Raw genomic sequence first — 27276 nt, forward strand, 5'->3', positions numbered from 1 at the left:
CCAGAAAGTCATTAAATCTGTTGTGTCGTTGCACTGGGATTGAGCTGTGTTTTTGTCTACTGTGCTTCTTTTACATAGCTGAATAGTTTTGTATAATTTACCCTAGAGAGCTTTGAATAACTATTTGCTTTAAAAAATAAACTGTTTGGGGAAAATTACAATTTTATTTCACTATATACTTGTGTCTCCTGGGGCAGCAAAATCCAGCACTCTCCCCTAAACAGACATATTGTCATTCCTGTTTGTCATTATTCCAGAGAGCAGAGGGCAGTTTAAATATTATTTATTACTGAGCACATTGACCTGCATTGAGGTATTCTGTTTGTAATGGAAATGAGATGTAAAATTTGAGAGGAAGAAGATGTTTACATTCATAAATACACCTGCACATTGAAATATCATGACAAGCTCAAAGGCTTTTTGTTAGAAGACCCACTATTGCCATTGTTTAATTTTTACTGCTTGAAAGAAAAGGAGAAAAAATACAATAACTGTAAAGAAAGGCTGGGATTTCATATGTACTTGGCTTTAGAGGTTATTTTTGGTTCCCAGTGCTGTACATTAATAACGTGTTTATGATGTGTGGACCACACCTGCAGGGGAGTGCACAGCTCAGTGAGTGTGTGTGTGTGTGTGTGTGGGGGGGGGGGGGGGGGGGGGGGCTGTGAGTCCCTGGCACAAGTTACCACTGAGCAGTACAGCGGCCGTCAGCACACCCTTGTTGTGACCAGACTACAGTGTTTAATGGAGGAGTATGACCGGCCGTCACCGGGTCAGAGGTGATGAGATTTATGAGATATGTTATGAGGATACAGTCATTCATAAGCCTCCGTTGGGATTCTGTTAGACGTCAATATTCAAAGCGCAGTGTTGACTGAGGGAAAGAGGCAAAAGATGGACCGGAGTGCAGATCCTTATTACAGATTTATGAGCCTATTTCAGCCAATGCTGTTCAGAAAAGCTGATTATCCGCTCCTCCAGGGAAGTGTTAGATATTTCCCAGCATATCTTCATTACTTTAGTCCAACATCCTATACCGGGCAGCTGATTGAGAAGAGTCGAATGTTTTCCTTCCAAGTCTAAGCTCCTTGACTGATAAGCTTGTTAACTGTATGTGTGGGATCAGCCTCTGTCGCAGCATGTCCTCCTGGATGGACATGCCTCAAGTCAAAGATGTGGGATTGGATGATTTTATGTCTTTTAGATTCAGTCCCTCGATGAGAAGCAACTTAATGTTTTTCACAGATGTAAGTAGCAAATAAATGTAGTGTTGTAGTTGCTTTGCGTTGTTGTTGCTCTCTGCTCAGCTTGTTTGGCAACGTAAGTAACCACAATGGATTTGGCAACACTGAACTTCACATTATGTATGAGCTCATAAACACTTTATCACCAATAGTGGCTCCCTTAGGTGTTTGCTGACATATCTGCTTCTTCGTTTTTGTTGAAAACATCGACGAAAAATGATTGTTAAGGTCCATATGGTGTAGATGGGGCCATTTTTGTGTCAGCTGTTGTGATTTTTAAGATCTGTCAAAAAGTGAAAACACAATAATAATGATGTTATGTAGATCTGCTATTGTTTTACATTTTGTCTTGTGATTTAGGAGGTAGGTAGACATCATGGAAAGTAGTAGTGGAGCAAAAACAGATAAATGAAATTAAATAACAGCAGCAGCACCGATTAGAAGTGCTCTGTCAAATTTAGCATCTACATTAGATTTTCTAATAGTAAGTTAATAGTTATCTTAACTTTATGTATATAGCGCAGTATATCCACTTTGAGATCTTAACTTGATGACATCACCCATATGTCTTTAGAATCATTTACCAATATGTTAAAACTAATAGGTCTATCCCTAAAAAATATGTGATGAAATGTTGGAGTTTTTGTCGAGCAGATGAGTGTTATCTATTGTGACTCATTAGCAAGAGATAAAAAGTAAAAAAAAAAAAAAAAAAAAAAAAAAAAAAAAATGGAAGTAAAAGATAAATGAAGAAAGTGGCCCTCATTAATGGAGCTGCATGTAGATCTATGGACTGTAAGACATGAGACGCAATTGCATTGCAATCCGTTCTTGAAGAGGCCACGGGGGAAAATAGTGTGGGCTGACTCTTTCTTTACTCCTACACTGACTGACTGTGAATACTTGAGCTATCACTCAACATGCAGTTTTAACCGGAAAAAGGAGGAAAGAGTTCTCATCACTCCTGCTCTGAAGTCTGTAGCTTCCAGTTAAAGCTGCAGCGTTTGATAGGTTTTTTTTTTTTGTGTCATTGTGTAAAAATTCCACAATTTTCTTTCAGTGATGTGAGACGACATGAGCATCTAATCCATGCAAGTGTTTTCACGCTGTAGAAAATCTGACCCTTGACACAAATATTTTTAGTCCAACAGCCCGAAGGGTCTGATGGACTATTGGTATCAGTTGTCGTCTGTCTGTTGTCCAGCGTCTGTCCGTCCGCAAACAATTTTTCAAGAATCTTCTCCAAAACCGTCAGCCAGAATCGATTAAAATTCATAGCAGATATTCCTTAGGGAAAGGTCTACCAAGTTTTTTCAAAGAATTGAGAAATACTGATTTTTGGATTTTTTGTATGAATTTTTGAAATGTTAAAAATCCCCATTTATTTATAATAGGAAAAATGTCAAAGTACTATAACTTGAAAACAACTGAAGAAATTGATATAATTACTATTGACAATAGATAGGAAGTCACATATGGGCTTTCATTTGGTGCCATGACCTTTGACCTTGAGTGACCTTGAAAGATCAAATGAATGTCAGTTAATGTCTTTAAATGTATACGGGACCCTTGGTCCTATTTTTTTCCAAACCTAGGTGTTTTCAAACAGGTAGGGAGGTTGAATACATGAATGACAGCTGTAATTACCCATCAGTGATTAGATTCCAACAGAAACAACCTGGATGTGATTCTACTGCTTTACTCCATGTCTCAACATGGAGGCTTGGACAAGGGGCTTCACTTTTTCATAACAGTAGGAAATGGTGTCAGGTCATCTGTATTTTTATTTATCTTTTGATTTGGACTGAGAGGCGAGAGCTATATAGAGCGAGTGTGCATTTTCTTCCCCTTTTGTTATTTTGTATTAAATTAGTTGATTTTCATACTCTAATATATAGAGGTGCACTGATTGCAAAATTCTTTGTTAATATCGATACTGATATATAAATGGCATTTTGTCTGATAGTTAATGACAATACTAATGCAGTTTATTTCTTTATATAGTTGTCATGTAGAAATCATTATATTATCATTTTTAATCATTATACAAATATAAAAACAGTTGCAATTTTAAAGTATTTTTCCTCTTCAACACATTATCTTTGCATGAGCAGAGATTAAAATGTACAAAAGCCTTTAATGTAACATATTAAATAAATATCTGCCACTGCCATTGGTGAAAAGACAGAATCTTGAAACAACATTGTGTCTGACAGATATCAGAAAATATCAGCCAATACCATTATTTGCAGTCCTCTAGTACACAGCATTTGTAGGATGTTGTGATAGAGCTAATTGTAACATATCTTGTCTCAATGGTAAAATTTGATTATACACAGCATTTTGTTGTCAAAGCCCATATTGTGCAAATCAGCCTTGGATGTTAAGCATATTCCAAGATGTAGGAAAGTTGCACTATTTTCCTCTACAATTTTCTGAAATTAAGAAAAACAAAGGGTGGCCTAATGTATCTTTTGAACAATTAATGTAGATTTGGTAACAGTAATAGTAAATGCACCACCACTGAATATTGAATATTACTGATTACTATTATTAGTATTTAACTTGAAAGGACATTGTAACTTAAACAATTGCATTTGTATTGGTTTGCACAAAAGCACATGCATGCTAAAAGTCACATAAGGACATGTTCTTGTTTCTGTTCCTGCTTTTACAAAGAGTTATTTCCTGTTTTAATGGGTTGGCATATATGCTTTCACAAAAGTTCACATGGTAAAAGTGTAGGGTTTTGTTTATGAACCTACTTTACAGTGAATATGAATTTAGAGCTTGTTTTCTATATAAAGCCCTTTTAGCTATTTTTAGTCCCAAATGAAATATTTCTTCCTTTTATCTTTTCCCATAATGACCCATGATTGGGTGGTTTCAAGTAATATAGTGTATACGGTCTATATATGATGCATATTCCTCAATGCTCACTGAAGTTTGCTTCTGCTGGGTTTTTTCTGGGGCTTGTTTTATGTCTGTGTGCTTTGGACCGTGTGTTTCACAGCATTGTGGGAAGTTTTATGTTTGAATGTGGCCTCAAGTGTAGCTTTCTCTACTGTGGTTGCCTGTTGTAAAGTAAATACTGTTTCAAAATGCCCAGCATGGGCTTTGAGGGGAGATTACAGCAGGATTTAAAGTAAATTATTTGTTAAATGATACTCTGACCAGTTTACCTCTGTTGTAAGCTGTGATCGGCTGTGATTACGCTTTGATAATGGTATTTATATTGATAACAATGTGAAAATATACAACTGGGAGAGGACATTCGTGCTAACTCTAGAAGACAAGGGCACAGTGTTGCTTCCATTTTCGTCTTTTGTTTTAATTTACTGCAAGAATTTGTGTCTAACATGTGAAGTGAGCACAGAAGACAAATGACTGACACTCTGGTTCCTCTGGTGCATACTTGTCAGGCTTAGCTGTAAATGCTACGTATTGTTCTGGACTTACATCACTTTGTTTTTTTTTCCTGTACTTCTTGACACATTGGCATTCAGTGATTGTGACCGAGAGAAGACCATTATTAATGCTCCAAAAGCCACAATCCCCGGAGCAAAGGACCACACGCCACACAGCCGCGGCAGCTCGGGTTCCACCGCTAGCAAGTCTGTTTTTAAACGGAGTGTTCAGCATGGACACATACAAGCCACGAGCTGGAATTAATTGGGCATCCTTTCAAACGGAAATTGTCAAAACAGATCAATACAGCCAGAGAAAGGTAGGGGTCAAGGTGTGTGTGTGTCAACAGGATGGAGCTGGAGAAAGTGCTGGAGCAGCATCTGTGTGTCTCTTGGGTTGCAGGCAGGTACCAGGCCTGGCTCTGACAAGGGGATGGCCTTTCTGCATATTTTGCCCTCTTCTGGCTGGCATTCATCACCAGTAATTGGCTATCTACAAGGGAGATCAGGTTTTGTCCATAATGATTTTCTGTCACCCTCTCTGAATTATGCTACATGGCAGGTTGTAAGATATTTGACGAAAGAGCATAAAAGGTTTATACATTTTTAAACAGATGAGCAAGGAATAAGCAAATACAACATGGCTTTTTTTCCTGCCTCTCCAGGGTAAAGGTGAATACTGTTTAACTGTGAATCTCAAGGGGCAGTAAGTAGGACATGGTGTGTGTGGAAATGCAGAGATGAACGCCTCTCAGAGAGTAGAGGCATGGGAAACTGTAGCAGCAATACATAAGCAGAACGAGCACATGCTTCCACCAACACACACACAAATATATGACCTACTTGTTCACTTCCTTTCCATTCATAGCACGCAGCGTTTTAATGTGTGTGAATTAGATTTATTGAAAAACACTTTTGGTGCCTGTGACGTTCATGGGGGAACAAACACCCCGAACTGAGCAGCGTGTTGGATCCACTTTCAGGATCAATTTTACAGTTGCTTGGACTGCATCTCATACTCTGGGGTCACTAAGTCTACACTCATGGCTCTGTTCAAGAGAAGCCAGAAGACTGACCTTTAATTTCATCCGACTTTAATTCTTTAGTCATTTGTTTCAACTGACAGGCAATGGAGGGTTTCCCATCAGTCACTGAGCCTCTGGCATCAAGTGCGCAGTTGTAAATCAGAATATAAAAAGATATATAAATAATAAAAAGCTGCAGTCCCAAACAACGTTGGCTGTGTTGCTGCAGGTTGCGTAACTCCGGCAGAACAGTCAGATCTCCCTCATTATTTCTAACTGAGCTCTCAGTGGGTTAATTCCCCCGTGCTTGTCATCTTCTTCAGAGTGCTCGAGAAGCAGCAGCAACAGCAGCAGTAGGTTCATCCCCGGAGGCTGCAGGCAGGCTGGCACCACCACCACAGTGTCTACGCCGCTACGGTGTCGCCCGGAAAACAGGGGCAGACCCACCCACGTCTACATGTCAGGGGTCATAGCTGCAGCAGGAAGAATTAGCACCTTGCATAACATGACTGCCAACAGAGTGAGCTACATCTTTAAATCTGAGCATAGCATGTCTTAGCATGTTCAGATCTAACTGGGTTATTGAGTGAATGTCAGTTACATAACATCATGAAGGATGCATATGTGTGTGTGTGTGTGTGTGTGTGTGTGTGTGTATTTAGATATATATAAAACCCTTCTAGGTAAGTGGGGAAATAAACCCAGAAGGGCAGCTGAGGGTCAGTGGCTGTGACTACAGGCATCTGCTAGGACTCAGTGTACCTCCATAGGCTGTAATTTTCACCCTGGTCTCAGCTGTCTATGTGGGGAAGTAAGAAGGCTTAATGGGAGTTTATTTTATCATACGGTGCTATTATTGCCTTGATGGCCTCACACATAACACACCAAGGACCTCAGCACAGTAAACACACACAGGATGAACTGTCAGGCTCAGTTCATTTGACACCCGCTCTCAGCTGTTGGGATTTACGCTGTGTATGTATGAGAGAGCAGATACATGTTCAAGTACATTGTGAAGCAGATGCTCTTTGGTGTAAATATTGTTTTAGAAGCTGATCTGTTGTAATTATCATTGCCTCTCTTAGTAGGATATCCTCTCATGTTGAATCAATAATCTCTGTTCGCTGAATGATGGTAGAATTCATTCTTAGTGTTTTGGGAGGTGTACGTGAATCCTTACTGAGAAAAACTTCTCTAACTTAAGAATTCAGAAGGCTATGTCAGAAAACTACAAAATCAAAAACTCAAGTCGGTATTGGTATTGGTTAATGTCATTAATTACTTTATGTATGATTATCCTGCCTTTTTGATAGACTTTATACTACCTTCCATCATGCTTGTCTTAAAAAGGTCAATCTACTTCTGCCCTCTGATGTGTTTAGAGCTTTGGCTGCAAAGAAAAAGCAGAAAGGGCCATCATGACATCATGGACTACTGTTGTGCATCCACGAGTATGGATTTTAATTATCATCAGAAACAGCCATATTTGTGTCAAAGGGCAGCGCAGGGGGAGCACAAGGGAGTGATGGGTGAGTTAATGCTAAATGCCAGCTCTCTGGCACAGTAGACTTGGAAACTTAATCAAATATTTGCTTCACAAAATTATTTAATGGTTTTGGAAGTAATATGTAGATGTAACGATATAAAAATATAGTATCACAGTTATTGTTACCAAAATTTTCTCAGTTACTATTATCATGGTATTGTTGAAATGTGCTCAAAACATTCAAAAAGTCAATGTGATATCATGAAATTGTGTAAATATACACGCCGATTTTAATTGGCACGTTATCTGTGGGCATTATAAGTTTTCCACGTGTATGTTCAAGCCGCGTCAAATACCACGCACTGAGGGTTAGGGTTAGGGGTTACGGATATGTGAACCGGAGATCTTGGTGTAAATTGACATGTGATCAAATGACACTGAATAACATGCGAAAGGACGAAAATGTGTGCATATAGTACGCCAAATGCCATAAGAACTGGCATGACATACAACACTGTTTCAGAAAATCGGTCTCCAAAAGTACTCGTACACACACTGAAATAATTTAACCAAGTTTTATTTTGGAAAAAAAAAAAGCCCAAATAAAATACCATGCACAATGTACTTTCTGTTGGCAGAAACATTAAAATATTAACATGTAAATGTCAAACGTACAAATGTGCATTAAAGACGGCACCTTATGGCCGTAAGAGGTAACTGCACTTTGTGCAAATCATAGATAAGAACCAAGAAAAATTTTCTTTACATTCAGCACTCAAGACTAGATCTAGTGTTACAGATTTAAGAGCTGGTACAGAAAAAACACTTTCACTTTCATGGACCTTATCCAGAAATCAAATGTGCATATAAAAGCAACTGTAGCATTTCAAACAAAGTAATGTGGCAGAAACATTATCCACATTAAACCTTTTAGTCAGGGGAAAAAATCTCTGGAGTGCTGTCTGTGCAGGTGCCTTCCGCCATGTTTCAGAGGCCAAACACTGTAAACTGCACATGCACACCTGGAGTGCTGCTGCTTCTCCAGGAAATGAACAGTATCACCGTGTGTTTTCCAAAGTGCGGTAATTAAACACAAATTTAATGATAATTAGAATTTGAAACGGTAATACTAACTGTCTGCAATTTTATTGTTATACTGATAATCGTTACATCCCTTTTTGGGAGTGAAACATATTAACCACGAGTACAATGGAACTGTCTGTAATAAAAAAAAAATGTTTTGTTCAATGAACAGAAGCACCAAAAGTCCAAATCAGCAGGCAAACATGCTGTCAGTCACAACTGTCACTCAGTCCCCCCCATGGCATCTTGGACTAGTTTAACTTGTGGACCTCTGCTGATTTAGAATTTAACCGCCTACATCTGTTTCATACAGAGTGCTCACACAGAGCGGTGTCTGTTTTTGATTCAAATTCACTGATATTATGCCACAGTCCTCATGTCACAGGTAGGTTCACCATTTCTACATCCACCTCATCATCTTTCTGGATGCCATTCTTCTAAATTTTAGTTTGCTTTTTGAGTGAATATCCATGTTTTATTGTCATATGAGCTTCCTGAATTTCCACCCATAGTACTTTTGAAAGTTTCATTTATCATAAGCGGCACAACCTCCGTAGACATAATCAGGGAAATGACCAGAATAAATGCACAATGGAAATTAAAAGATACTTAAAAGCACCAAATAACATAGGTGTCAATTTGCGTTGGACTAATTTTAGGTATTAGGTAGGTATGGGTGGATTTTTACTGAAATTATAGACACATTATGAATTGCTGAAGGTACACAGGTAATACTAGACCCATTAAAATAAGGCTAAAGCCTCATTTTAGCCCTGAAATCTTAAAACTGACAAAGTAATAATGTCAGGTGGACCAGAACAGTTATTAGAGGATCATTTTTTAAAAAAGTTCAAGAATGACACCTGGAAAAAAATGACTGCATTTAAACAGAGTAAGTCCATAGGCAACTAGGCTTTTTGGAGCCAGCACTTGTCACTTTATTACAAGATACTTAAACATTGGCGTCACTTTTGAGCTGTGGTCCTTGACCTTTAGTTTGGATGACGACTTATTTTCAAGTAAACTGACACCATACAGTACATGTCCTCAAGCTAGACGCTGAACTCCAGTTCAGTCATATATTTAAGTAATTTAAAAGATAAAACTGACATACACTGATGTACTCAGCTTTTTGCATTTTGTTATTTTTCTGATTTCTTGACGTGAAGGGTTTTTTTTGTATGGCTGTAACATCTTGGTGACATGGAGGTTCAGGATGTTTACAAAACCCCAGAAACAGAAAAATCCCTGGTTGAGGTGTGACCTTGAGTCTTTGTTGCTGTTGCTGTTACCTTTCATCCCATCTATTTTTTGCCACTGTGTAATAAAAATACCATAAATTAATGAAATTCTTCAAATACTCCCCAACTAGCATTAAAATCCAAGCAGTAATTATTACCATGTGCTGCAGCACTAGTCTTAACAGTGTTCCCTTTCCAAGCGTCATCCCAGTATACTGTATTACTGCAGGGATTCCTCCACAGTTGTTTTGCTGACACAGTGCACAATAAGGAGTTCCCTCTTACTGCTGTCTGCTGTTGTTAGAGATAGCGATGGGCAGAAACAGCTTTATCTTCAGGTGCTCAGTCTGCCTCTGTTGTCATCTCAAGACATTAGATCCTCAGCTCCGGGCAAACAGTGGATTACCTGTCGCTGTGAGTGTATGTCTGTGTGTTTTTGGATGTGTATGTAGACTCCTGTTCTTCATTTCTGTCTGCAGCCAAGTAAGTATATTATCTCATGTGGTGTTATATAAGCCCTAGACAGCTGGTCCCACTTTTAATGCAATCACCCTACACTCAAAATCTCAGAGAAGGGAGGAGCCAAATCTGTAAAATTGCACCCGCTGCCTGAGGCAACGATTGCAGAGCATTAATATGCCATTTTTGTCCAGATAAAGTTCTTTTTTGAGTTGTATAGTAGCTTTACGCAGCAGGGAAAGTGTGAAATCTCACTGTCTGTCGGCTGTTTTATTTCAGTGTATATTAAGCACGCAGGAGTGCCATTTAAAACCAACCTGTTTTCCATCTGAATTATTAAAGCTCCACATTCACATGGACTGTTCTCACGGTTACATTCATGCCCCCCAGGTACTGTACACTTTTACCTGCGTGGCTGATCAACTAACTGCTGCCGGAAAGCAGTGCAAGCTGTATCACACCGGCAATAATTCTGTCATCACATAGTATGACTCAGATTTATTCCATTATTTCAACAGGTATGACCAAACGTTTGCACTCAATAATTAAATCACTGCAGTTTGTCAGCAAACAACCAATTTGGCTTGGCTTAATTAGAAGTGAAAAGATGTGGATGCAGATTATCTCATGTTTTAACCATAAGAATACATTTACTTCAGTAAAAATAGCTTGACAGTGTTTGTATAGTCCTTTAATTATTGTTTTCTTTATTCTCCCTTTGGAAGTTCCCTGTCAGATAAATACAGTCACACCAGAAAAGACAGTTTATAACACAGTGCACAGGCATGTATCACCAATTTCAGTCAACAACCTCACTAATATTATGCGTCCTGGATGTGGTCTACAGTTTGCATGGGGGAAATCTCTGGTTTAATATTGAAAAAGAATCAAGATACTTAACACCTGAATAATAACTGGACTTCCCAGTGCTATTTTAACCAATAAAATCAGCAAAATCTTAAACTGCAGGAATGTGACACACAATATATTAAATTTGATATATCTTTTAGATTTCTGCTGATAGCTTCTCTTTCAAATAAGACAGTACAGCAACGTAAATCAATGAGAGACAGAAACAGTGGCTAAATTTAGACATATGGTCGTATTTTACATGCAGCATGCTCTGTTTTGACTGCTTGCATACTTTTTGTGCTGTTTAAGCTACACTAAAAGAGGCCACCTCAAACATCTTGAGCTAAGCCAGGGATCATATTCCCTCTCAGAGCCTGGCATTATTCCACGCTGCGGGTCACGGGGTGATTATCTCTTCCTGTCAGGAATGCTGAGAATTTCCTGCGTTTTCACCCTCTTCCGGCCTTGTTAGCGGTTGTGCCTAAACATGTGACAGAGAGCCTGGTTGGCTCTGATTGACGAGTGAGCCTTCTATCGCTGTTACCTAACGTTGAGCCGGTGCGCTGACACAGGCGCTGCCTTAAAGGGCCGTTTTCACAGTTCTCAGATCAAGAGAATATGCTGAATCAAATGAAGTGTATTCACTGGGTAAATAATGTGCACCTGCACTGAAAAGGCTCAGCTTTGGCCTCATGCCTCTCTCCAGGGAGCTTTTGTTAGATAAAGCCACTTGCATGCACCACCCTTTACCTAGATTATGTTCGGGTGTATCCCTTATTCACAGACCTAAACACTGTCAGCCCATTCTTTTCAGTCTGGGAGCTTTACTGTCTTATTTAGCTGATTTAACTGGAATTGTCATTGTTGTTGTTGTTGTTGTTGTTGTTGTTGTTGTTGTTATGGGGATGCAGTTTGTACATGTGGAGGCGCCTGTAGTCTTAATGGCAAATGCTGCACTTTAACCTTTTGCTGTTATTCTCAGGACCGATGAAAGCTGCGTTACTATGCAAGACGAGCTGACCCCAGTCACATTCCTGAGCAAGGACATTAAAAGAAAATAGCTTCTGTGAGCTTCAGTTGTGTTAATGAGTGGAAATATGTTGTTGGTGGATCACTTTACTCGTGTCCACTTTGACTAAACATGTGAACATATGCTGTGTGTGTGTGTGTGTGTGTGTGTGAGGGTAGGTGTGTGTGTGTGTGTTTTCTTGGTCGCTGGAAGAAGTCAATTCTCAGCTATGTTGTTTGTGTCAAAGGGAGAAAGGAAAGCTCTGTTTGTGTAGGGTGGTGGTGCAGGAGGGGGTGGAGCAAGAATCAGACCCAAGTATAGGCTGTCTCACCACAGTAACTCTCCCCACCCATTCTACACCCTTTGCTCCCCTTCCAGCTCCCTCTGCTTTCTCTCCCCTCTCATGCTCCCACCTGCTTTTTTCGGGCGGTTGATCAGGGCAGCGGAGCAGGGCGGGAAAATGTAGACAGTCTCAAAATGGAGGAGTGAATGTGGAAGAATGACATGAAGTCCCTCAAGGTCTGTCCAGACTGAAAACGCAACATGTTAAAGAACTAATTCACCCAAAAATCCTAGTTTTGGGTGTGTTGTTTTGTCGATCTCTCTATTGCCCCATTATAATTGTGGTGAATGGAGTTTTCTTTATAAAGTGATGGTTACTTTACATCTCCAGAATCAGCCCCTGCCTCCTTTGGTGGAAGCTTCCAGTCAGAACTGTTTACATTAAATATCCCCTCTAGTCACGTCATGAGAAATTATAATAAATAATGAATATTAATTTGAGTCAGATGGTTTTTCCTCAAATTGACCTCATTGAAATTAGTTGAAAATGACTTCACTGAAAAAGCCATAATCCATCAATATGCAAATATTGTTCATTCCCGAATCCTAACTGTTAAACACAAGGCATTTTCTATTCTCTCAAAAATGAACTTTCAGTTTTGATGAGTTTAGGTTTCTTCATTGCACTTATAAAAGTTTACAATTGGCTCCAAAATCTGTATCATCATGGGTCTATTCCTGTGAAACTGCTTTGTACACACTTCATACTTTAAGAAAATAACATTAGTAGTGAATACCTTATGGAATTTCAGCCTCATATCATGATCAGTTTTGGAGATACTGCTTTAAAATGACAAAAAAATTTAGTGATCCAGAAAAAGATGCTAAGATCAATAAGTCATTATGTTTCAACTATTCATGATAGACGCATGAAATTTTCAGGAGTTGTTCTAAGGTACAAGATGTCTTTACCCTCTCTAACAGAAGCTCCACAGTCGCACATTTGCCAAATTATAGCTTGATGAAAACTGGAATAAAATTTTGGTTGTGCTGCAGAGCAGTTTTAGCACCACAAATTTCCACATCGAAGCACATCCGACTTTTCAAGTTTTCAGGTTCATTTCACATGTTGTAGTGACTATGTGTTCCTCAAGAGCAGGAGTGTTAAACTCATTTTCTTCCAGGGGCCACATTCAGCCCAATTTGATCTTAAGTGGGCCTGACCAGTAAAATAGTAGCCAGTAAATAATGACAACTCCAAATTTTTAATAGTTTTAGTACAAACCCCCCCCCCCCCCCCCCATTGAATTATAAAAATATTTACATTTACAAACTATTTAAACAAAAAAGATGTGAATAAGTTGGGAAAAAAATGAAATTTCTTAAGAAACGTGCAATTTTAACAATATTATGCCTTAATTTATCATTTATACATTTGCATTAGGGATGATCTGCAACGGCAGAAAATATTTAGTAACAAACAGAATATTGTTTTATTGCACTTACATTTCTTTCAGCATTTCAGGATGTTCATATTTGTTCAGGTTATTGTTGAAGGATAGCTTGTTAATGTAAATATCTTCATGTTTTTACACTAAAACATAAATAAAAAGGCCTATTTAGAATTATTATTCATAGTCATAATGTAATGTAATTTTTTTTAACATTAAACCAAGTAGAAAATTTCAAATCATTATTTGTAGGTTATTGTGCTATTATTTTACTTTAAGATTATATTGGTCTGTATTAGTGGTGTAACAGCAGGGAAAAGTTTTGGTTCAGTACGTTTTCGGTACAGTGAAGGGGGGCATGGGGTGTGTGTGCTCCATAATAATCAAAAACCGAAAGTGAAATTTAACACGCTTCAAATGTCCAACCCGGCTTCTGTGCCTCTGTTACACTCTCTGTTGTCATGTTTACCCCACCTTATTGGCACCCCAGCCTCAGACTAAAGTGTTTTGGGTGTTTTTAGCAGCGGCGCTGAGAATTCAGCGGTGGCGTGGCTGCAGAATGTATATAGGGGGAAACCCTGCACATGGATTCCACTTGTGGCCACCCTGCTCATACTGTGTGCGTTCCGCATCAAGGTTGGTGTGGAAACTGAAGGCGAGTGTTTACGTTCTTCACATAGGCTACATGTTTTTGTTTGGTACACCTCCATATTGTACTGAAGGTCCCAAACTGAAATAGTTTGGTACAGATGAGTGCATCATTACACTCATAGTCTTTTGATCTTCAGTGTAATTTTTTCAGTTCACAAATTTGTCCCGGGCCGGATTCTGGCCCATGGGTCACATGTTTGACACCCCTGCTCTAGAGGAAATACAATTTACCAATTCATGATGAAAACAAAAGACAAACAATTGATACCTAATTAAAATGCATATTGCTCAGTATTACAAAGTCTCTCATAAAAACAATTATACCAGTGGAATAAGCATATTTGCACAAAATATGAATTTAGTAAATGTATTAATTGCCGTTAATTGTTTTAAATGGTTTGTACATACCCAAAACTGGATGGAACATGAAAAATACTTGACTTTAAGGTGGCATTGTTTTATAAAAAATATGTTTTAAACCACTTTTTAGTTGACAGGAATCACTCAGTTTTATTGTATACTATATATATATATTTTTTTAACATTTAGCTGTAAGTCATTTATAGGAATAACTTTTTCTGTTTTTTTGCTGATGAGTCATTAAAAGTCCAAATATAGGTTGATTTAAGATCAAATTGCAGAACTGGTCTGAAATACTCATCATTGTGTTTTTATTCCTGCTGAATCATGTAAACATTAAAATTCCAGTGTTTTCATTACATCCCAGTGTGCTGGTTGTACCATTCACAGAAGTGGTGAACGTTGAGGTGACATCCAGTTTTACGGCGCATTATCATCACCTATTATATTAGAGTGTGGACCAGAGTTAAAATCCCCTCAAATAAAAAGCCCAGATCAGACAAAATATCCCCTGGCCTTTTTGTGATGTGCTACCTCACCCCTAGATGTCATTAAACAACACACACTGAACATCTTGTCTACATTTATACATGCCAGAGATATTGATTTTGGCATTTACTGTTAATTAAAGCTGGCAGGAATTAAATTAAAGAACTAAAAACACAAAGCAAAAACCAGTCATCCCCAAATGTTTAATTTGTGATGACTGTGATGTACACCGCATTAGATCAGGTATAATTAATGTATAGTATTGCTCTTTTTAAGCTGTGCATCAAAAACACACAGTCAAATCCTTTTTACTGAGGTTATGGCAAACAAACAAAAAAAACTCTATGAACCAACCCCTTTGATTTCAATGCTACTGATGTTTTTTTTCTTGGTAAGGATTTATCCTTTAAAAGCTGAATTGTGTATTAGATTCTTCATCTGTTCTTGTATTTGCAGTTGTGTGTATGTGAGGTTTTCTCTTTAAGTGCTGTTGTTGGTTTCTCTAATCTGATGAATTCTTATATTTCAACCTTTAAGGTGCTCTTTGTTGATAAGGGCACCTTTACTTTATGTATATAAATTGAGAGACATATAGACTGTATACTTACAGCCAGGAGGCTTTTATCAGTGTTCTGTAGTGAATCTAGTCTACAAGGGCAGCCTATCTTCAATCACCACAGAGAGTATAGAAGCACAGCAGGCTGCCTCCTTTTTCCAAGTCTATAGTGGTGTTTGTTTACCACTGTCGAACATCTATCCAAGAGAAGGGGGAGCCACCATGAGTTTTGGAGTACAAAGACCGAGACAACAAAGATGATGAACTGTTCGAAGCCTGTCAGATCCAGTCGGTGAAACCCGGGGATAGTTGCACCGCATCAGTGTGAAGGCTTTCAGAACAGGAGCAGGCTGCAAACAGCCTCCGCATGCATGGCTAACTGGGCTGCCTGTGTCACACGGCTGTATGAACACGTTAACAAGACGGCAGCAAACAGGGACATGGTGTGATGGCTGCTCTAAGGCAGAAAAAATGATGATTCCAGTAAGTCAGCCCGTGGTCACTTCAAAGACCTGAACAGATTTGGGATGCCGCTTCTAAAAATTACCTCTAAAGCAATTAAACTGGCAGACTTTCTACTTCAGGAACACCTCCTGATAATTGCAAATGATACTTTTGAGCCTTTGTGACTCCCCAAATTTCTATTAATATCCACTCATCCACACCAACAGAAAATCTGAAAATTCTAATCCATGACAGAACATTTACAGCGGCCCACAAGGCTCTTCAGCCAGTTTGTTTCTCCTCTGTCAGCATGAAAGTAGGCCATGGGCTTCAGAGACAGTGAAGGAGGAATGATGTAACCTGGGTCCTATATGTGTATGTTATTTTCTCCCTAGAGCTCACCAGCACTTAGTCAGTGGTCATCTATTGCCAGGTTTCATTATTGTACGATAGAGTCAAAAAGCAGAAATAAATGAACAACTGAGCTGTTGAAAATTTGGAATTTGATGCATGTTTCCAGTGTTTTCCGGGGCATTTACGGTCTCTATTATTAAACTTCTCATCCTCTCTTCCGTTTTTCTTTCATATATATGATTTAATCTTTCTGTCTTGCACTCTCCTTCTTTCTTGATGTTAATTAACTGGGCTTCCTTCCCAGAGGGCACTCTTATGATGGCTATTTTTGTCCCTATGCTTCCTATTGCATGAACCGATGCATCACTGTGTTGTACAACATACGTCTCAGGCCTTTTGTCACGATATTACATTGATGCATGTGAAACAAAGTGTGTGCTGCTCTGAGCTTGACTTAATTCTTTTTTTTTTGCCATATGATGTAGCTTTTATTAGTATGAGTGGCTGTGAAGTGCCACTAAAACAGCACTTTGATTGAAAGCCAAGAGAGGCCCCTTTTAGCCTGTTTGCAAACCGTTACTTTCTGCACATGTGCAAAGCAGTCTAATCTCACTTGTTTTCTATTTTTGATTGGTATCTCTTCCAGTCTCCCAGTCCAACAGCAGCCTAAAGAAGCACCGGAGCCGGAGTATTTTCAGCCCCTTCTTCTGCTGCTTCCGCAACTACAATGACTACCACGTGGAGCCACCACCCGCCAACAACAAGACACTTTCTCTGCCCCCGCCGCCAGAGGAGAATGGCAGTCCTCCCAAGGTAAAGCCTGTTTGTCTCTGTCGGCTGATGCTCACATCATAGTTGGAAAGAGTTCCAGTTGCATACCATTCATTCATGTGACTGCACTGAAAAAAAAATACTTGTAGGAATTAGTTAATGTTTAATGACAGAAATCCTAGTCTCACTTGAGAGAGCCAGTAACGAGGACCATTTGTTTGGTTTTGTTACAGCGAGCTTGTTAAGGTTTGCCTTTTCCTGCAGTGAGCTAAGGCTGAGGTGCTGTGCAGCCTCGCTGAGCTCCCTCCACAAATTTTTCCAGCTGCTTCAAACCCGTTGAACCCAGAGGTTGTTTACCATCCACTGCTTGAAAATACGGGCTCGCTTCCCATCTTGCATTCTTCGATATCTGCCTACGCACACAAGCGCATACAAGCCGTGCACACAAAATAACACCCGCTGAGAAGCTCAAAAGACACACACACACTCCCTCACTGTTTCTGGCGCATGCTCGCACAGGCTTGCACAAGTCCTAGCGTACACCCATGACAACACATGTACGCACGCACACACACATGCACACACGCTAATACTGCTGCTTCTTTAATCCCCATAAAGTGGGCCTTGTGTGTGTCCGGTGTGATGGATTGCCTGGCACCCACGCCTCCCCCTCTCCTCACGCACACTCTGACCAGTGTAGTGAGGATGTGTGAAGCGAACATTTTGGTCGTGGAAAAGGCGCCAAACCCAAAGCTCCTCCACAAACACGGTGTTCTGCTGCCAAGGCAGGTACACGGGGCTATAAATGGAGCAAAATCGTATCACATTTCCACTCTTGTTTACCTGTAAAAGTCTCTCATTCAGGAGAGGAATGTGTGGCCCTTTACAGACACTATACATGTGGTCAGCACTGACCCGCTCCGGACCCCTCCTTAACAAATGAGTTCCCATTAATTCAGAATGAACCTAGCGAACCTCGCCATAAAAAGCCTTGTTATAGTGCGGGGCTGATTTTGGAGCTGGGTTCCTGCCCACAGTCCCTCCCAGCAGTGTACTGTTGCTGGATTTCTGGCCAGCCGTATTTGTTACTATGGCAGCTCTGTTTGTTTTTGAGTGAGTTGCTCTCACTTTCTATCACTGTGTGTACTATACAGTATGTCCTATTTCTCTGTCGCTCTCCCTCTTCCTCTTTCAGTACATGTATCGATTAAACTATTGATGTTGTTGATTTGTTCCCCTGTTTTCACTGTTTTTTTCTTTTTCTTCCTTCCTTTCTTTCTGTTTTTCCACCCGCTGCTCTCTCTGTCTCTCCCAATCTCCTTCTCTTGGTCTCTCTCTGTTTATTTTCTCCAGTGTGACCAGGTCCAGGTCATCCCCATCCCCAGTGTATGTATTATTATCTTTCATTGTTCCTCATCTCACTCCATCTTAGTCACCTCCTCCCTCTGCTTGCTTGCTTCATCTCTCTTGCCGCATGTGGATGTTGACACAAAGGGGACTTTTTGTTTCTCTCAGATGTAATTTTGCACTGTCCCATCCTGATAGTCACGCAGCTTTCCCAACTTTGCTTTTTCCTACTTATCTTCCTTGTATTGAGAAAGATTACGTTGTGATTATTCAATGAACTTGTTGGTCCATTAGATGGATTGCCCCTAAACAGACACCAAATAGAAAAGGGAATTCATCCGTCCCCTGATATGTTTGCAATTACGCTGAAGTTGCACAATATTGAGCTATTTTGGAATGTATGTGGATCCTGTGGTTTTGCAGTAATTTAGGATATTCACACTCACAGCATCCCATGCCACAGCCAAGCTTTAAACTCCAGCGCCTCGGAGTCACCTCCCTTCAATGGCAGGAAGTCCATGTGGCGTCGAGGTCTGCTCTTTGCATTCCCGGGCGAGGTCTCAGAGAGGCGACTTAAATAACTCAGGCTGACCTGAGCAGGTCACGTTTGCGTCACTCTTTACACAAGCAAAGCGTTTACAAGCTACACGAGAAGGTGCAGAAAGCAATGAAAAAAAGATGTGTCTGTACGTAGGTGAGAGGTTTGTCACGATAAAACATCAAAACAAAGAAATAGCTTTAACACAAATGTAAAAATTAATAAATAAATATTAATACTTTATTTTAACCCTATTTAGCTTTTTAAGTATTATATTAATTTTTCAAATTACACAGTAATGTTTCATGAATCTGCCTAGCAGTTTGGAGGATTGAATACAATTATATTATTAATATTAATAATTATTCAGTCGCCACTGTTTTTAATTTAACTGTACATTACAAATAACTCTAAAAAGTATACTATGGTTTACATCATTGAAGTTAATGAAGACTGATTAATGAGTCATTGTTCGGTTCTACATTTATTGATCAGTTACTTTACTTAGATTTTTAGTTCAACGATTACTCAGTTTCTGTTGAATTGAAAAAAAAAAGTTAATTTCAGACTTGTCTAATACATTTTCAGAGTCAACATGTTTGGGAGGAAGTTCATGGTATATATTGGTTGATCAATTGGCTTTTTCCTGCTCTAAAATATCAATATCAGCCTTTAAAAGTCCGCAATGGGTTTATTTCTGAAACAATTACTCATTCTTCTATGTTTAGTATTAATTTTAGAATAAAGAAAAAGACCAATCAAATTAATATATTGCCTATTTATTTCCTTTTTTGATATTTCTAAATTTAATATTTTCCCAGTTGTAAATTCATTTAGCTCCTTTCAGAAATAGCATTTATTTATTCAGTAATCTGTCATGATTCAGTTTTAGCTCACCGAAAAAATATCTGAAACACTCATTTTGAAATATACTTTTTTAACCTCCAGAGGCCCAGATCAGCACAAGTTTCTGCTTTTTTGCAAATTAAAAAAAAAAAATGGCTGGAGTGAAAACAGCATGATGCAACAATGCTTTTTTCAGATACATTTGTAATAATAATTTTTTAAAAAATCAGCTGTGAAACTTGTAAAAGCTCATAAAAGCTGGACCTCTGGAGGTTAAATCATTAATAATTGTCCTCAAATAGTAGAAGTGTATGGTGTTTTTTAGTGGTGACTTATATCAGTAAGTTGGACACATTATGCTGATTAACACATTGACTTTAAGAGATGTAATCATTTGCTCAGATGGTATAATCCAATGGGACACACTGGAACATTTCAACATTAGTTTGTCTGCATCATAGTAATCAAGTAAAAATATTTCCAGTTGGTGAGCATGGTGTGCTGCGGTCATGCTTCATCAGTCTGGGAGAGCGCCCCCTGGTGGCAGCTTCAGGCGGAGGTGTGTTTTCTTTTTGTCTGTGCAGCTGCCTGGTGAAAATGTCAAGGTCCTAGTCGGTCTCTCTTTGCTCAACCTGCATGAGTAAATCACATTCATCACGCCCTGTCGGGATGTCATTCAGCGTCCTTGCTCCCAGGGACTTCTTCCCATGATACATCAGCATGCACTCGTGAGATAAGACATGATAAATACTGCCAGCCTCGCCTCAACAGACTAAAACACCAGTACAGTACGAACAGCGTACCGCGCACCACACTCATATATATGTGTAAGATTGACAAAGTCCTTGTTTATCACCTCTATACGGCTTCCTTTTGTGTGTGTGTTGCCCCCCCCATGTCCTCACCATCTGCCCAATGCCTGTCTGTAACCCCAGGCACGCTTGGCAGAGGACATAAGTGTGTCTCCTTTTCCCCACTGACCCTGAAGGCATCGCAGTCACAGAGCTCAGTCAACATGGTGTAATACAGAAAATATCAGCAGGGGCTCATACGCTAAAGCAAAGAGATGAACAACAAGAGCGAATCAGAGGACTATTAACAGCATGAAAAATAGTTTTATAAGCAGTTAGTGATTTTTGATTATTGATTAAACACACTAAGTCATTTTGGATTAGCGGATTTATGATTGGCCTTTATCATAGTTTTTTTTTCTAGTGGTAGACCGATATATTAGGGCCATTGGCCTTAATTTTATTTGAAAGCTGAAATTTGATCAGTAGTAAAAATGTTATAAGGTATTTGATCAGGCACCTATGTGGGCAGCATTTGAAGTTCAATAAATGTTAAAAGAGCGCTATGTGTATATGTATTGATAATTTCATTTATATTGCTGCATAAAAATCTTAACTATCTGAATGTTTCAGTTGTATTTTTCAGTTGTATTTTTTTCAATGTGCTTTAAAAAAATATATCGGCCTCAAAATTTGGCCATAGATATCGACCATCGGCTGACCAAATTTTAAAAAATCTGCATCGATCTTATAAAGTCCCGTATCGGTCGACCTCTAGTTTTTGTCCACCATTACCCAGTTGAAACCATATATGATGACGCAGGATTCAGGGGTTATTGGGATTTTCTAATATCACTAAGATAACTTTCCCTGCTACATATTTGAGTTAATGGACCTAAAATCACCCACTGACCACTAGCAACAAACCAGTTGTCCTAGAAGAAGTGTACATATATTCCCTGTATTTTCTTACATCTTAATGAAGAGACTGAGAATTATCATTGCATAATTGGCTAAGTCATGTTTATTTCAGGCCATAGCCAATAGAAGCAGCAGTGTTAGGAGAGTAAAGTTACGGAGATATCCCATTTCGACCAAAACTATGACTTAGGCAATTATACTATGAAGCTAACAATATGCTTGCTCATTCCAACTCTATGAAAACAATAAAGCATAAAACAGTACAAGTGCATAAATAATTCTCTAGAAAAAGATAATTTTTATATAAACATGACATCCAACTGATTTTGCTAAGGAACATAATAATTGAATGCTGCAAGATCCAAAAGTTACAGCAGTACAGTAACCTATACCCTGATAAAAGTCTAAAAATAATCATATCACAGTAGGGGTATATCTCTTTGTTTTATAGTTAAGTTTCTACAGAAACTGAAGGACATACTCCTGCTGGACATTAGCCCATAAAGACCCAAACAGTCATCGATGACGAAAACCATCTACTGATTTAAAATGTTTAATAATTTCTGAACCACTAAACCTAATACATGTAAATAATCGCGTAAGATGCAGTTGATCATTTTTTCATGGTCATCAGATATGACCCATTTGGACGTTCAGAGGCTCCATAGTGAACATGGAAACACCGTCATCTTCTACAATATTGATTCATCATGGAGTTGGATCAATGACCGTAGATGGAGACATTTGGTTTGTGTTCAGTTAATGATATGTTTTGCTGAAAAAGTCACTATTTCTTCAATTTTTTTCTGTTTTTGATATAATAACCCCCAATTTTAATCTGAGTTTTTATGAACATCTACATTATCAGTGAATTAAATATAGGAAAATACCGGATGTTCACTGAGAAAATGCAAAATACAGAGGATTATGGCATAATAAATGGTGATAAATCACTTAAGACAGTTAGATATAGAGAAAAAAACTGCCATAAAAGGAACACTGGGTCTTTATGGGTTATTGTAGTGTCACCCAATGAAGTAATTAAGTGAACATCTCCAACTCCAGTCTCACACCTCCAGTATGATTCTGTGTGTGTTAAGGCCATTTTTGTCTTTAATGAACCTGGGTGTTTTTATACATATACTGTAGAGTGTGTGTGTGTGTGTGTTGTCTCTGCAGCCTCCAGCCAAGTTCCTCTTGCCAGAGGTCAGTATAACAGACTACGGCAAGAACTGTGTGGTGATCGACCTCGATGAGACCCTTGTACACAGCTCCTTCAAGGTATTTCACAACCCCATCACACACACAGTTGGAAGTGTACAGACACTTGCGTTATGTGCTGTTTTCATTTGTGTCGTGTCACAGTGTTATTCCCCAGCTCTTGAAGGGATAATAGGATTACACAGAAATAAGTCCTCAAGATGCTATTCTTTGCTGGGAATATGAGTACGATGGTATGATGACAATTAGCATGAGGTGCCGCTGAGCCTTGGCAGCATCACTGAAGTAAACATAATCAAAAGAATGTACATCTCCAGAGGCATTATGGTTTTTATATACCAGTTGAAACAGGACAAGACAGGAAACAGGTCCAGCTATTACTGTAACAAGGCATTGGCATGGCAACCAGTACATCAGTATACCAGTACCTGTTGTTTGATAGCAGTTTCGACCATATATATATGGTAGTTAAGAGAAAAGAAAAAGTCTTTATCATCACCACCAACCTAAATAACAATCTGTCTGCATTAAAACACCCTTTAAACCTTTTAAATAAAGTTTTGTTTCTTCTCCACACTCTGTTTGTTAAAATTCTTTCACCAGAACAGATGGACAGTACACATTACAAAACAATAGCAGAGTAGAAACAATCCAAAACCAAACCAGGACATGACAAATATTACAAATTAATAATAATAAAAAAAGCCTGAGACCAAGGACGTCGAATGAGTTTACATCGCAGTTTATAAAGGACTTCATTTTAGATGGAATCATTTAATGCTATATTTTGTACTGAACAACAAAAGGAATGTAATCATATGTACAGGAAAATTCATGGTCTCAATTTGAGATCAGTTTTTTAAATTTTTTTCCCATTTTGTAGAAGCCTTGACACTTACATGGCTGCTGGATAATAATTTCTTACTTATAATGAAACTTTGTATTTGTACATATGTTTTTTTTTCACACTATACTGTTTTTGGTAGTATATAAATATGTAGAACAGAGGTGTGAAGGAACAAAGGTCATTCTTAATTTACACCCAGGATTATGCACTATCGCTGTAAATTACCGTAAGTGCCAAAGTCTAACCACGAAGCACCATAAATACGCAGCATAAATCTTTGATATGTTGTCACACCCATTTTGAGATACCAGGGTTCGGATGATGCTTTGGTGTGATAAAGGTAAAGAGATTAAATCTGAGGTAAAATGTAGATAAACATTAACATACCTAATCTCGTAGTTTTGCACTGTATCACAATGATAATGTGTTTTTAATCTTAGAACAGACATAGTTATAGAGTTCCTATATTAATGAAAATCCTGTAACAGTCATGTACTTTTCCAGGTTTCAAAATGAATCAGGTTTTTCCCTACCTTCCTCTACATAACAGTTATTTTAAATAGTTTCCTCATGGGTGAACATGTCCTCTGACGCTCCTTAGGGGCATTGTATCCTTTTTTTTTAAACCCCTCCTGAATTAGCATCCCTGAATTTAGTTGGTAACGACGTTTCCAAAATGACAGACAGAGAGTAAACCTCAGATTTAAATGACACTGAGGTAAAATGTTAAAAATCAATAGACCTAACAGTTTTTTCCATATTTACTAATAGGCGTTACTTGAGTAAAAATACAGCATTTTTCTATTTATTTTATTTTATTTTATTTTATTATTTCATTATTGTTATTACAATCCTTAGTTCCAAATGTTCAATATTTGAACTGAAAATTGAAATAACCTGGAATTAAACTATAATAACTGACTGGAGATTTTTAATTTTCATAATGTAATGAATTTAAGTAACCATCTTTTCATGCACTTAAAGGTGGTGAATGATCATGGAAATTAGAGAACTTCTAGAAAAGTTTTGAGATTTCATCAGTGAGACTGCATGGGTCATTCCAGGTGAAACCCGACTTAGAGAAATGTTAATTTATCCAACAATTCAATGTCATGATTTTCAATATTAAAAGTGTCTCATGGGGTGACAAATGATAAATGCCCAAATAGAGTACAGTCCAGCTCTGGCCTGGCAGCGGTAATGACTCCTGCATCCATCCGTCAAAAGTTCCCTCTACTGACACACCTGGCATACCCAGTGACCCACTTCTGCACCGCTCAGCCTCCACCCCTGCTGATCTTATTACCTCTGTGTGTAGTGTATACTTACAGCTGGCCATGACTGCAGCTTAAATGAGAAAAATGCATAAAACCAGCTCAAGGTGAAGCTAAAGAATGTATTTTGTCAGCAGCGAAGGGGAGCCAATCCTTCATTTAAATAATTTCAGAAAACGTCTCTCGGCGCATTTTCGTCCGACTAGGAATACATTCCTCATTTGCTATGGAAAAGCAAAGGGAAAGAAAAATGTACACACACTGTGCGGACCCACCCATTGCAGTCCCATGCCAACAGTACGGGGCCACACACACGTACATGCTCACCCACACACAAGGGTGTGTCCTATACAGTGTACTGTTGCCTCAAATGACTGTGGGATAAATTTCACAGAAACTCTGGATGTCTATAGTCTGAGGCGGTTTTATTTTCTCCCTTGACAAAACAAGTCAGAAACTCACACTCGCACAAGCTGCTCTTTTCCCTTTTGATGAACCCCTTTGTGCAGCGGATACTCAGTCCATCAGAATTCATCAGTATTTGCAATGAGATGTATTCAGGCAAGGCAATAAATTAAAATCAGTTGGGAGAGGAAGGCAGTGCAGCAGAAAGCGACACACACACAGCATTTTCAGTTCCGCTCAGAGCCCGGCAGGATTTCCTGTAGAAAATGTTGTTTAGATAGTGAAGTTTGGAGGTAATTTTGGATCGAAATCTAAAGCGATTCATCAGCATGCATTGAGAACTGCACAAAAACAGCCACAAGTAAAAGGATCATGTTGCATATGGCACAGATGGACGTACAGAAAATAGAAACATTACATAACACATGGCATACTATGGTTTATCCTTGACGTTATGGATGAGAGGATAATTCCAAGGCTTGAGGGATTAAATCCGGTTTGTGTTTAAGTGGCTAAAAAGGTACATCAAGGAAGGAAATGCAGACTTAGAGACAGACATATGGTAATGACATTAACTCTGTATGATCGATGTGATGACAAGCTTTACAGGAAACATATGGGGTAAAGTACAGTATATGTAGATACATTATGGCCAAAAGTGTGTGGACAATGGAATAATATTACCTACAAATTTGGAAATTTGACATTATGTGAAAATATACAAATACGGCAAATCATATACATACATATATTATACATATATACATAGATTTAATAATGAAATAAGCCACAGCCTACTTATTCCATAAAGTGTGTTTAGTTTTTGTTTTCTGTTGCATCTGACTGCTGCTTCATGGCCAAGTCATCACTGCACAAATGAGAACTGGTTCTCAACTGACCTACCTGATTAAATAAAGGCAAATAAATAAATGAATAAATTTTGTTGACTTGTGTAATTACATTATATCAAATGTTTTCCACAAGGTTCAAACTCAGACCCTTTTTTTTTTTGTTGCATGTCGACTTGTAACTGTAACATTAATGGATAACATTAGTTGCTGCTGTTTTATTAAAATGACAGAACCTGATGTGAATGTTCCACTCTAGATATAATGTGAATAAATCTTTAATACATTGCCTCCACTGTAAACATGATTTCTGCCTAAGTCACGTCAGGTAGTGATAGTGAAAACAATCCCTGTGATCCCATCCTATTTTCTGACGTCGTCTACTAGTGGATGAAATGACTAATTCTGCTCTAGTTATAGCAGTTTGTTCTCATTTAGCCACTGGCGACTTTGATCATTCGTGTCAGATGAAAATAAACACAATGATAAACACAGAAAAGCGTGAAATCATAGATGTCTGTGTAAGTTCTCACGTACCCAGGTCATCATTCAGCTGGACTAGTTTTGCTTTTTTGAAAACGTTTTTTGTGAAAGTGGAAAATCCTTCCACAGACCAAACCCCCTACAAGTTTGTAAGTCCGCTTTCCTGCACCAATTAGAACTGAAGAAGCCTCTTGGATGAGGGATGAAACATTTTAGTCCAGTTGAAACTAGAGCAGCTACCAAGATGAAATTAAAGACTTCTCTGCATGGATGATTACCATTGTGAAAGGAATTTCTACACAAAAATGCAGAGAATTACATGTAAAAAAAAAAAAAAAAATCAATAATGAAATTCGACATATTTGTAAAGGATCATATAGTACAAGTATGAAATCTACGATCAGCAGGAGAACTTATGCTTGACGGAGAACCTAAAACAAACATTGTCCTTTCTCACTGTTTACTTCCTTCCTCCTTTGCTTTCACCCTCCATTTCTCTCACATATACGCCCCCTTCTCGCCCTCCTCCATCTTTATATCTCTCGCTGTCTCGGATCCGGGCCCATTACAGAAGCTGCGCGACGAGCAGCT

General features: G+C 38.6%; 1 protein-coding gene across 3 annotated transcripts in view; it reads left to right on the forward strand.

Annotated features, from left to right (window-relative positions):
* The window catches only part of ctdspla (CTD (carboxy-terminal domain, RNA polymerase II, polypeptide A) small phosphatase-like a), a 37097-nt gene that overhangs the window by 3833 nt on the left and 5988 nt on the right, over nucleotides 1-27276 (forward strand). Inside the window, exons 1-5 of one of the 3 annotated variants that reach the window (XM_030123754.1) lie at nucleotides 1125-1175; nucleotides 4968-4971; nucleotides 17040-17206; nucleotides 18518-18550; nucleotides 22787-22888. In XM_030123754.1, coding sequence (XP_029979614.1) covers nucleotides 1140-1175; nucleotides 4968-4971; nucleotides 17040-17206; nucleotides 18518-18550; nucleotides 22787-22888 — 342 coding nt within the window. In that variant the 5' untranslated portion in view covers nucleotides 1125-1139. Of the gene's footprint in view, nucleotides 1-1124; nucleotides 1176-4967; nucleotides 4972-17039; nucleotides 17207-18517; nucleotides 18551-22786; nucleotides 22889-27276 lie in introns of those variants that run through there. The other 2 variants (XM_030123753.1, XM_030123755.1) reach the window with 2 other exon arrangements.

This window comes from Sphaeramia orbicularis, chromosome 20 (genome assembly GCF_902148855.1).
Source record: "Sphaeramia orbicularis chromosome 20, fSphaOr1.1, whole genome shotgun sequence".
Taxonomy (NCBI): Eukaryota; Metazoa; Chordata; class Actinopteri; order Kurtiformes; family Apogonidae; genus Sphaeramia; species Sphaeramia orbicularis.